The following is a 12,183-nucleotide window of genomic DNA, read 5'->3' on the forward strand; positions in this document are numbered from 1 at the left end:
TGAGAAAAAAGAACAAAGTTCGAGTTTTCATGTTCTCAGATTTCAAAATATACTACGAAGTTATAGCAAACAAAGTGATATGGTGGTTCTGGTACAAAACGGATACATAGTAAACCCACAGATATATGGTTAATTATTTTATAACAAAGGAGCCAAGATTATACAAGGGGGAAAGGATGTCTCTTCAATAAATGTTGCTGGGAGGACCAAACAGCCATGTGTGAAAGTATGAAACTTGACTTCTATCTTATACCATACACAAAAATTAACTCAAAATGGATTAAAGATCCAAATGTAAAACCTGAAACCATAAAACTCTTGGGAAAAACATAGGCGGCAAGCTCCTTGACATTGGTCTTGGCTCTAAATTTTTGGATCTGACTCCAAAAGCAAAGGTAACTAAAGTAAAAATAAACATCTTGGACTACATCAAACTGTAAAGCTCTTCACAGCAAAGCAAGCCATCAACCCAATTCAAAGGCAACCTACTGAATGGCAGAAAATATTTGCAAATCATATATCTGATAAGGGGTTATTATGCAAAATATATAAAAACTCAAACAACCCAACAGTAGAAAAATAATCTGATTTTAAAATGGGCAGAGGATCTAAATAGTCATTTTTCCAAACAAGATACACAGATGTCCAAGAGGCATACAAAAAAGTGTTCAACATCACTAATTACCAGGGAAATGCAAATAAAAACCACAATGAGATATCACTGCACATCTGTTAAATGGCTATTATCAAAAGGACAAGAAGAAACAAATGCTGGCAAGGACGTGGAGAAAAGGTAACTCCCACTGCTGGTGGGAATATAAATTGGTGCAGCCAGTATGGAAAACAGTATGGAGGTTCCTCAAAAAATTAAAAATAGAACCTCCAATGAACCAGCTATTCTGCTTCTGGGTATTTACCTGAAGAAAATGCAAACATTAATTGGAAAAGATGTGTGCACCCTTGTGTTCATTGCTGCATTATTTACAATAGCAAAAATATATAACAACCTAAGTGTCCATCATAGAAGAGTGTATAAGTGAGATGTGGGGCCCCCCAAAACAAGAATTTATTTATAAAATATAGTGTATTTATTCTTACATGCTTAAACTTCAGTCACCTTCAAAATACTCTCCATTTAATGTAATACACCTATCAAAACATTTTTCTCCACTGCTTAAAACAGTTTTTGAACTTATTGATTTTGATGCTTTTTAGAGCTTCTGCCATTTTTTGTTTCACCTCTTCCACATCAGCAAAACATTTCCCTTTGAGGATTTTGTTCCCCTTGGGGAAACAACAAAGAAAGTTGCTCAGGGTGAGATTGGGTTAATAGGAGGGCAGGGCATGGGGGTCATGGCATTTTTGGTCAAAATTTGCTGAACACAGTGTGGAGTGGGCAGGTGTATTTGTAAATCACCCATCATGAAATGGGCAAATGGGTTGAGTCTTCAAAAAAAATTTACTGAAGCCAAACTCAGCCTTTCATGACAATGCCAGTTGGTCCACTGATACAGAAGGGTTCCTAGAACTGTCACCTAGTACAAGTGGACTGTACTACAAGGGGCTCACCCTCCAGAAGATAATTCCATTTTGCGGGGTTCCCCCTTTGTATACACAGTGAAATACTATTCAGCCGTAAAAAGAAGGAAATGTTGCCACTTGCAACAACATAGATGGACTTGAGGGTAATATGCTAAATGAAGTAACTCAGACATAGGAAGATAAATACCATGTGATTTCACTTATTGTGGAATCTAAAAAAAATTTCTTAGATACAGAAATATATTGGTGGTTACCAGAGGGGAAGGGCATGGGGGGGTTGGCAAAATGGGTAAAGGGGGTCAATTATACAATGACAGATAGTAATTAGATTTATTGTGATAATTTTATAGTGTATATAAAGATTGAAATATTATGTTGTATACCTAAAACTAATATAATGTTATATACCAATTTTAACTCAAAACAACCCCCCCAAAAGAAAAAAGAGCCAAACTATTGGGTATGCACGTGGTGCTTGCTGTTACACACATTGCTCTTGCAATGAGGGTTAAAGTGGCACCTCAATTTATATGATGGAATGGGCCAGAGATCACTGACGTGGAGTACCAGAGGCAACTTGCAGGAAATCTTGCCTTTTCCGTCCCTTAGAATTCTGCATCGTCGATACATGATGAAGCAGCTGCCTGCTGTGTGCTCAATGAACCTGGCTTTATGGATTCGACAGGTGAGTTATGGGAGTGAGGGTATGAAGGCTGACATAAGTAGTTGCTTCACGGAATGAAGCAATGGAAGGGAAAATATACAATATATTTCCCATTATTCGGCAACTCAAACAATCTAGAATCTCCAATAAGGTCTAAATTGTGCTTTGCTCTGAATTACAAATACGATTCTAAGAGATGGTTTATAACACAACAATCGATTAACCTGCCCCACCCTCCTGGTTAACTCAGAAAGCCTTCTGCAACAGGTGCGTGGTGCAGTCAGCCGAGCCTGGGGAGATAGAAGGAACTGATTTGTCTTGGAAAATGTCATATACGAGACTATGATTTACTTTGGTTTCCATTTCCGGCTGAGTGTGCAATTTCTTGGGCTCAGCAATTACAGTCAATGGCTACAGAGAAGGACAAAGGGTGGCAGCAACATTAAAGGCATTTTAATTGCAGTGGCGAGCAAAATCAAGAGATGTAAGTAGTTTACAGTGTGCATTACTCAATCTGCACACCGAAGTGCCCAAATGACCTAGGTCCAAATTCCACTTTTATCACGACCTAACAAATCTGAACAGAGCTTGCAGTACAAAAAATGCATTTTCATTCTCAACCTCAGTTTTCTCATCTGCAAAATGGGTTTCATATTATCAACTCCATAGTCTATAATGAAGAAAAATTAAGTGGAATAACAGGTAAAGCACCTTCTATAGTATTTGACAGGTGAAGGTATTTCCCTTACCCAATGGCAACTATTATTTCACACATGAGTATCTTACAGATAACCTCGTTAACATCAGGTAGATTGCTGAGTATTAAGAATTGTAACGTAACTGTTACATTATGGCTCCATAACATGAGATGATCTCTCTCTCAACAGTAGACTTCACACATCTGTTGAGCAAATGCTACCAAATACATGTACCCATATCTACAATAGTGCTTATAAAATACTTGGTAACCAAAGAGTGTTTAGACTTGTCAAAGAAAGCAGTTCTTTGCAGTGCCTATGGGCCTATGGGTTGGAGGAATCTTCCAGTCAGGCTTCTATTTTTTGAAGAGCCAGGCTGGTAGCTGCTACACTTGAAAATCAAGTACAGTAGGCCCCCTTTTCTAGTTTTACTTTTTATGGTTTCAGTTACCCACTGTTAGCTGAGGTTTAAAACTATTAAATATTTCAGATATTGGGTACCATTCTGAGTATCCTGATGAGAGATCTCATGCCATCCTACTCTGTCCCACCTGGATGTGAATCCTGCTTTTGTCCAGTGCATCCACATTGTATGTGCTCCCTGCCTGCTAATCACTCAATACCCACCTTAGTCATCACATCAACTTGTTGCCATTATCGCAGTGCTTGTGTTAAAGTAACTTATTTTACTGAATAATGACCCCTAAGTACCATAGTAGCAATGCTGGCAATTTAGATATGCCAAAGAGAAGCCATAATGTGCTTCCTGTGAGTGAAAAGGTACATGTATATGGGAGAAAACATAGTATATATACAGCAGCTTGCAACTAAAGTGCATGTAAAACCCCAGCTATTTTTGATTCTCTGTCTACATCTGGGAGTTTCGTGTTTTCTCTCTCAGCAAGGAAAAGGCAGGGAATTGCTCCTATCTCATTTCTTCAGTCTTCTGCCCCCTAAATCTCGGTATCTTTCCTCAGACTTTCAGTCATTTAGTACTGGAGTAGCAAAAGCTGTGAAACTCAATTATATTTTCCCCACCACGGATAGCAGTCCTTAAGGGGACTGCAAAACTGTAAGTCAAATTAGAAAACCAGGCTCTCACCCTAATCTCCATACTCCAGAGACGATGTGAGGCAGCAACCCCGCAGACAGGAGGGAAGGACGGACTAGGACTACTCTGCCTCGCCAGGACTAGTCTTCTCACTTCCTCAGGAGGGCAAGGAAAAGGGAAAAAAATCTAAGAAACTAATGGTCTCCCAAAGGAAGGGCCACTACGGCTGGAGCAAAATTAGTGTTCTTCCTATCTCCAGTTAAGAATGTTTTTTATTATATATACTTTCTCACCTATATGTATCCAAAGATATACTTTACCAGTATATTTTTGTTTACATCAAAACTGGACTTTTTTCTCCAGAATGAGAATATTTGTTGAAAAGGTTTCCAAAAGCACCCAAATTGTTCATGTCTGGTCAAAAGACAGTGAGAACGGAGGCTGGTAGAATGACCTCTAATGAAAGGACAGGAATCTCTACATTGTCATCTCAACTTCATTTTCAATATTAGCTATTTCAGAAATAATGTAAAGTGAGCATTCTAACAAAACTTTTCTCATTATACTGGGAATACTATTCAATTTGGAAGGCTATCATTTTAATGAACAAATAGTTCTCCCAGTATAACAAACAACAGTGTGAACATGAACGGCTTGGATCTAAATAGTGGTTTAAAATCTGGGAAGAGAACAGGGGAGGTACTGAATTATGAATCAGTTTTAGAAAAAATAAAATAAAGAATCCTATCTTAAAATGTATTCCTTCAGCAATGATAGTGAAACAAAGTTTTAAAGTTAACCTCCCCCTAAATTGGCAGGCATGAAGCTCAAACTACAAATATTTTAACTGGAAGAGTACGCCATCTGTTTTCTTGCTGTGAAATTTTCTCAAAAATACACAAACACACCAATTAAAAATAGCTGAATAGAGTAATGTGAAAGTGCTTAAAAGTGAATTGAGTTGCTTACGGAAAATGCTTAAGATAGAAAGAATGATTAGGAGAGAAGCGATCTGTGAAGTGTTTCAGAAGAGCTAGGTATAGGCAAATCATACGGCAATGCGAATATTTATTTTCAGCTTACATTTGGCAGAACACAGTCCAAATTCCAAGGATAATTAATGAACCCCATGAAAAACCATCTTAGAGAAATATATTCCAAAAATTTATGTATTTATATATTCTGGTCTGTTTATAACTTCCAAACATTTAAGGGCCTGCATCAGTTCTGCAGTTTACAAAAGAAAAGCATTTCAAGTAAAGACATCATAGAAGTTGAGTTCTGCTGTCAGTGTTAAAATTAACATCAAGATTATATACAAAAACAGTACCAAGTGAATGATTATGTGTTGGAGAGCAGAAACTTCAAAATGATAACTATAAAACCAGTGAGTACAATACAATGCACACCTCAAGGTGATGAGACGGAAAAACGGCTCACGTCCATAGGCTATTTATTAGTTGACTACAATGTCAGGTCAAACAGTGCTTAAACTTTGGCTTAACTGAGTAATCTGACCACCTATTGTGAACGAACTATTTAGTCAAAGATTATTTTTTGATGTTCAACTTTTTACATATCCTATGCTAAATAAGACCTTTAATTTTCATCACGACATTCTTTTGTTTCAGGCATTTCCAAAATGAGAATAGCACCAGAATATATAACAACTTCTGCAACATTAGCAAAAATGAACCATACCCTCCATCCTGAAATATTTTATTTACCAATGACTATAAAGATATGGTTCTCTTTAACAATGAAATTAAACAACTCCTATAAAACTTTCATATTCTATATAAAGCATAGGAATCAAAATTATTTAAAGCATCAGACGTCAAGCAAATTTTTGTTTCAAGGTTTTTTTTAAGCAAACCCCCTTGAAAGAACTAGGTTCATTCACTGTTAGAGGCCCACAGACTGAGTCTAGTGCTTGTACATAAAAAGTACTCAACAGGCATTGATGAATTGATAGCATTCATTTGTGACAAATGATCAGGATCAAGAGGTCCTGAAAAACAAATACAGCAGCTAAAATAAATCACTCATTCAAGAATGATATGTAGGGCATGTCCTTTTACAGAGTATTTTAAAATTCCCACAATACTACTACCAGTTTTGAGTCCAGTGTGCGATGGAATGGTGATTACTGAATGTTATGCCGGTGGTTACCTCTAGGCAGGGAGTGAGGGCAAATAGCATCAGGGAAACATACAAAAATCCTCAAATGTTCTAATTGGGATCTAAACCAAATATTATGTTAATTTTGACAAAACAGGACAATGGGCATGAATGTTCATTATAGTATTTTCTTCTCATCTGCCTGTTTAAAAATGTATTTGAAAAAGCAACCACCAGACCTTTTTGCAGGAACAACCAACAGTATATTGATGAATCAACAGGATTTACCAGTTAATCATCTACTTTATAAACATTATTTATTTGAAGAACAATGATCCATGCATCTTCTTTTATTTCAAAATGCAGTTGTGATAATTTCTAGATTTTTCATAAAATGGATTTCACTTTTTAAGAAGTTAAAATTTGAGAATATTTCCATTAGAAGAAAATTGCCTTATATTGCCTGATTTAGTCAAAGCTGCTTAAAATTCCAACCCTTTATCATCAATTACTGATTGTTTATCAACACAAGGAATAAAAAAGATCAAGAATTCTGTTTATTATTATAGCAATCATTTCCATGGTATCTGACAGAACTCAGTGCTATTTTTTTAAAAGATTTCAATTATTTATTTTTGGAGAGAGGGGGAAGGAGGGAGAAAGAGAGAAAGGGAAACATCAATCTGTTGCCTCTTGCACACCCCAACCTAGGACCGGGCCAGCAACCCAGCCACGCGCCCTGACCGGCAATCCGGCAGGTGACCTTTCGGTTTGCGGGACCAAGCCCAGCCCACTGAGCCACATCTGTCAAGGCAGAACTATTTTTTTTAATGGGTTCATATTTGTGAAATTAAGCCAGCCAGAATAAAATCTTTAAAAAACAATAAAAGAATTACAAAGAAATTCAACCAAAAAATATTTCACACAATCGCAAAATAGAAAAATAGAAGCAAAGTAACAATGTTAAAAATTGTTAAGCAAGGTGTTGAAGAAACTTTGATTCCATCCATCTGACATTGCTAATGGTCCTCTTTGTCCTTCCATTGTTATATATGTAAAACAGGTTATGATAATAATTAGAGAATGGCCTTGCAGAACTTAGTAGAAGGTTAAAAGGAATTATTGAAAAGGTGTTGAAATACTTTATAAATACTATTAACAAAACTATTTATTTTATTATACGTTTTGTGTTCCTTCAGCGAAAACATCCTTTAAATCAGACTTTCTTAATATTGTTTCAAATTCTCAAACAGTGAGATGTTAGCTTTCTTCCAAAATGGTACTCCCAGTGTATCACAAGACTTCTGATTAAGAAAGACAATACCAGAAATGTGCCACTTGAGGAAAAAAGAGAGAATTGCAACACAACTGGTAAAGTTCCTAGACTCAGTTCAGTCAAGCTGTGGATCATCCAACTGATATATTTTGTTACTCCAGCACTTTGAAGCATTATTTTGAAAACATATTCTCAGTGTGAGATTTCTCATATAAATAGGAAGTATTTAATTTCTGTAAACATTTGCAGTATTTCTTTGAATAGATTTTTCCCCTTAAGAAAAATGCTCCAGTGAAGAATCATTTCTTACACTTCCATGTCCAGACTCAAAAAGAAACTCAATGTTTTTCTATGAAAAGACAGAAATACCCAAGTAATGTAAAAGCTTTCTGAGCCAGGCACTGCCCACTTATTCTAAGCATGTAATCACTCCCTTTACATCCTTGATGAATTAAAAATGTTCTCCAGGACTCATAGCTCATCAGATGTGTTGTTCACCTTTGGTAATTCACACTCTTCACTGGTATGACAACTCTGAAGGATGTCCTTATAGTGGTTCTTCAGATCGTCATACAAAGAAACAGTTTCTTGAGAGTGAGCCAACGGTAACACCTTTTCATTCAATAACATCTGCACTTGGAATTCTTCTTTAGGAGTCTTGGCATTTTTACAATGGTAAAGCACAAATATTAGGTTTGAGGCATAGGGTACAATGTGACCACTTCGGAACTTCCGATGCATTTGGTCCTTGTAATTGTAAGCTGTTAGGGGTTCCTTGTCTTTGAAGTAGCCCATGAGAGAAAGCAGTGGAAGAAGGGTCTCTGCATGACCAAACTGAAGGATGACTGGAGAGGTAACTGGCTGAGACCTTAAATGAGAAATCAAGAAAAAAAAATGTATTCATGTCACAGAACATAGTATCTGTACTCAGAAGCAGTTTACAACTTTCTAAACAACAGGTGACTATAAGCCTCTCTTCTTAACTGGTATAAATTAATTAGGTCATCTAAGGTACCTAAAACCTCTATTTACTTCCAAGAAGCATGTCCTTAGGTCTGATGTTACAAAGCAGTACCATTCAGACCAGAGCTCTATTTGATTTGACCTGCATAAATATTTTTCAATTTTACATTAGTTGTTAGTATTTAAAATATTGGGAGACTTCAGATTCTCAAAAATCCAGATTTTGGCTCCTCTTGAAAAACTGAGAGATCTGGCAACGTATATTCCCATAAGGCAATAATCACCGTAACAGGAATGAGGGTCACCCTCCAGAGAAGACATGTACCTCTTACACAGGACATATGTCACTCCACATTGTCCAACATAGGATGTGTCATTTATTACTTGCATGATCCGTTTATATATTTGAGTATATGCAAGTCAAAGCCAATACCACTGCAACACTGTAAATGTAATAGAATTTAATACTGATACAAGTTGAAGAAAAACAAGTAGTAAAACTATTGTTTTGCCGTTTAGGTCCTCCAGCCGTGAGACAGTGACATCAAAGCCAGGAACCACCCTAAAAATCAATGTTTTATACAACTAAGAAAAAATTATTTCTTCTTAATTTCTGCATTTCACAAAAAAATTCAGAATTCACTGAATGTCTAGGTTGGGTTTTAAGTGTAAGAAGCAGAATTTAGCATTCTTTTAAATAAATTACAAGATGTAAGAGAATGTTAAGTATTTTTTGCATTAACTCAAAAGTATTTCCATTAAATAACAGCTCTGACTATAAATCACTTGTCTCAAACATAATTGTTTTTCTTCACTATTCTATTTTACAAGCTGAAATTCAACTTAGTAATCCTTAGTGGCTCAAGTGTTAAAACTAGAATATAATAAAGCAATCTTTTTTAAGGGTCCGTAAGAAAGTAGGAGTAAAACATCTAACTCATAATTATGACAAAGGAGCAATGACAATACAGGAGCAAGAGCAAAGAGAGTTTAACAAATGATGCTGGAACACTAGACATGCCAAAAAAAAAAAAAAAAAAAGAAAGAAAAAGAAAAAAGAAGAAAAAGAATTTAGACACAGACCTTAGACTTTTTGCAAAAAAAAATTAACTCAGAAAGGATCACAGACCTAAATGTAAAACTCAAGGCAATGAAACTCCTAGAAGGTAACAAAGGAGAAAACCTAGATAACCTTGGGTACGGTAATGACTTTTAGTACAACACCAAAGGCATGATCAATAAAAGAAGTAATTGGTAAGCTAATCTTCATTAAAATTAACAATTCTGCTCTACTGTCATCAGTGTTAAGAGAATGAGAAGACAAGTCACAAAATGTGAGAAAATATTTGCAAAAGACACAACTATCAAAAGACTACTATCTAAAATATGTTAAAAAAACCTCTTAAAGACTCAACAATAAGAAACAACCCCATTAAATAATGAGTAAAAGACCTGGAAAGCTCACTCAGGAAGATACACAGACAGCAAGTAACTATATGAGAAGGTGCTCCACATCCCCTGTCGCTAGGGAACTGCAAACAGCACCACGTGTCCAACTCCGGAACGCTGACAACACAAATGCTAACAACAGCATTTCACTGCTGGAGTGAACGCAACATGATACAGCCACTGTGAGAGTCAGGATGGTGGTTTCTTACAAAACTTACGTAGTCTTACCACACTATCAACAACTGCACTCCCTGATATTCATGCAAAGGAATTAAAAACTTATGTCTACACAAAAACCTAAACATGGATGTTTACAGAAGCTTTTATCCATAACTGTCAGAACTTAGAAGCAACCAAGATGTCCTTTAGTAGGTGAATGGGTAAATAAATGGTGGTATACTCAGACAATAAAATATTATTCAGCTCTAAAAAGAAATGAACTATCAAGCCACAAAAAGATATGGAGGAAACTTCAATGCATGTTACTATGTGAAAAATGCCAATCTGAAAAGGCTACATAGTGTATTCCAACCGTATGACATCCTGAAAAGGCAAAACTATGAAGACAATAGGAAGATCAGTGGCTGCCAGGGTTCAGGGGGGAGGGAAGGCTGAATAGACAAAGAATAGAGGATTTTTAGGGCAGTGAAACTATTATGCACGATACTACAAAGGTGGATACATGTCATTATACATTTGTCCAAACCCAGAGAATCTACAACAGCAAGAGTGAACCCATGCAAACTATGGACTTTGGTGATAATGATGCTTCGATGTAGGGTTATCAATTATAACAAATGTACCACTGTGGTGTAGAGTGTCAATAGTGAGGGAGGGGAGGGGGTGAAAGGAACTTATGGGACCTCTCTGTACTTTTTACTCTATTTTGCTAGAACCTAAAACTGATCTAAAGAAGAGTTTATTAAAAAAAATAATAATAACAAAACTACTGCCATGGGAATATATGTGACCAAAAAGAGCATATTTTTATTCCAAAGAGTTAATAATAATCCCTCTTAAACAGCTGCTCATGTTTACACCTGTTTGCCCTTTTTACATGACTTACTCACATTTCAATTTTCCTTTGCAAAATTAAGCAGCATAAGTGTTAAATGGTTCACAAGCCGGCACTCAATCCACTAAGCCACACCAGCCAGGGCAGCGTAAGTGTTAAATGGAAAAAAAACACATTTCTATTTTAAATTATACCTGAATACCAAAAATGTGGACTTCGATACCTTCAATTAATGGGGTCTAAAAGGTTGTGGATTGTTTGTTTGTTTTCGTTAGCTCTAAAGATGTCAAAGCAAATATGCAAGAGAATTTATTGATAGTCCAATTTTCATCAAAGGTCATTAAAGGTATGTGCCAGGTTTCTATAAAGTAAATCAGTGATTTCTGTTGAGTTGGTTCCATTTCACAACAGACTGAATCTTTGAAGTTGTTATACACCTGGTAGGCACTGATTTACTACAGTCACTATAAGCCCAATTGCTATTTGAAAGAACCCAATCCCCAGCTTGTCCTTGAATACTATACCCAAGTCTCAAGGATGACATGAGTACTTTTCTGGGTTTCATTCACAAGCTTCTTCAAAGCAAAGCTGTTTTATGATTAAGCCCAAAATATTGGTAACAGCTAATGGGTAAGAATATGTGTATGTCTGAATGAGGGAGCAGGAAGGGATTTGGGGTAAGAATGAAAGAAAACATAATGCATGGGAAGACAAGGGCCAAGAATGTAAAAAGTTACTTTATTCGACTCCCAACACAAGGCCACCGCAATCATTTTGTCAGAAGATTGTTGAGAGGGTAAGATTGTTATATTCCACCTTATCTATGGTCCCCTGTGGCTTTGTCATGACCATTCAATAAACAGAGTTGTGAGGTTCAGGATGCCATTCAGAAAGGACCAGGTTTTTATCTTTAACAAAGGCATGCAGTCTGTTGGCAGGAAGATGGATATATATTTTAAAGGAAGAGTTGCCAAGACCATCAGTAATGAGGCATATTCAATACCTACAGCAACTGTAGGTTTTAATGTTGCGGGACATAAAGCCATTTGAAAATCTGACTAAAGGAATGGGACTGCATCCAAGAGAAATATATAGCCATAAAAACTTCAATACAGTTTTGGGAATTCAGACTCTCTACATCCCAAGAATCCCTGTGCTACGTATTATATTACAACCGGACATCCTAAGGCATAGTACACCTGCAATTATGTCCCGCATTGGTTGGTATCTCCTGCATCACATGTATTTCAGAAATTCTAATAATTTCATCCTAATGAGTCCTATGTATAAAATGTCTAAAAAGATTAATGAAACTTACATTTTATATTTACATAGTTAACATCAAGTTAAGAATAAATCAATGTTCTACAATTTGCTTTGAACTTTCCTATTTTTCTTCAATCT

General features: G+C 36.2%; 1 protein-coding gene across 2 annotated transcripts in view; it reads right to left on the reverse strand.

Moving 5' to 3' along the window:
- Positions 1-5,006: 5,006 nt before the first annotated feature.
- The window catches only part of MINPP1 (multiple inositol-polyphosphate phosphatase 1), a 36,549-nt gene continuing 29,372 nt past the window's right edge, over positions 5,007-12,183 (reverse strand). Inside the window, exon 5 of one of the 2 annotated variants that reach the window (XM_024563403.4) lies at positions 5,007-8,220. In XM_024563403.4, coding sequence (XP_024419171.2) covers positions 7,824-8,220 — 397 coding nt within the window. In that variant the 3' untranslated portion in view covers positions 5,007-7,823. The remainder of the gene's footprint in view (positions 8,221-12,183) is intronic. The other variant, XM_053923429.2, reaches the window with a different exon arrangement.

This window comes from Desmodus rotundus, chromosome 4 (genome assembly GCF_022682495.2).
Source record: "Desmodus rotundus isolate HL8 chromosome 4, HLdesRot8A.1, whole genome shotgun sequence".
In the NCBI taxonomy this organism is placed as follows: domain Eukaryota; kingdom Metazoa; phylum Chordata; class Mammalia; order Chiroptera; family Phyllostomidae; genus Desmodus; species Desmodus rotundus.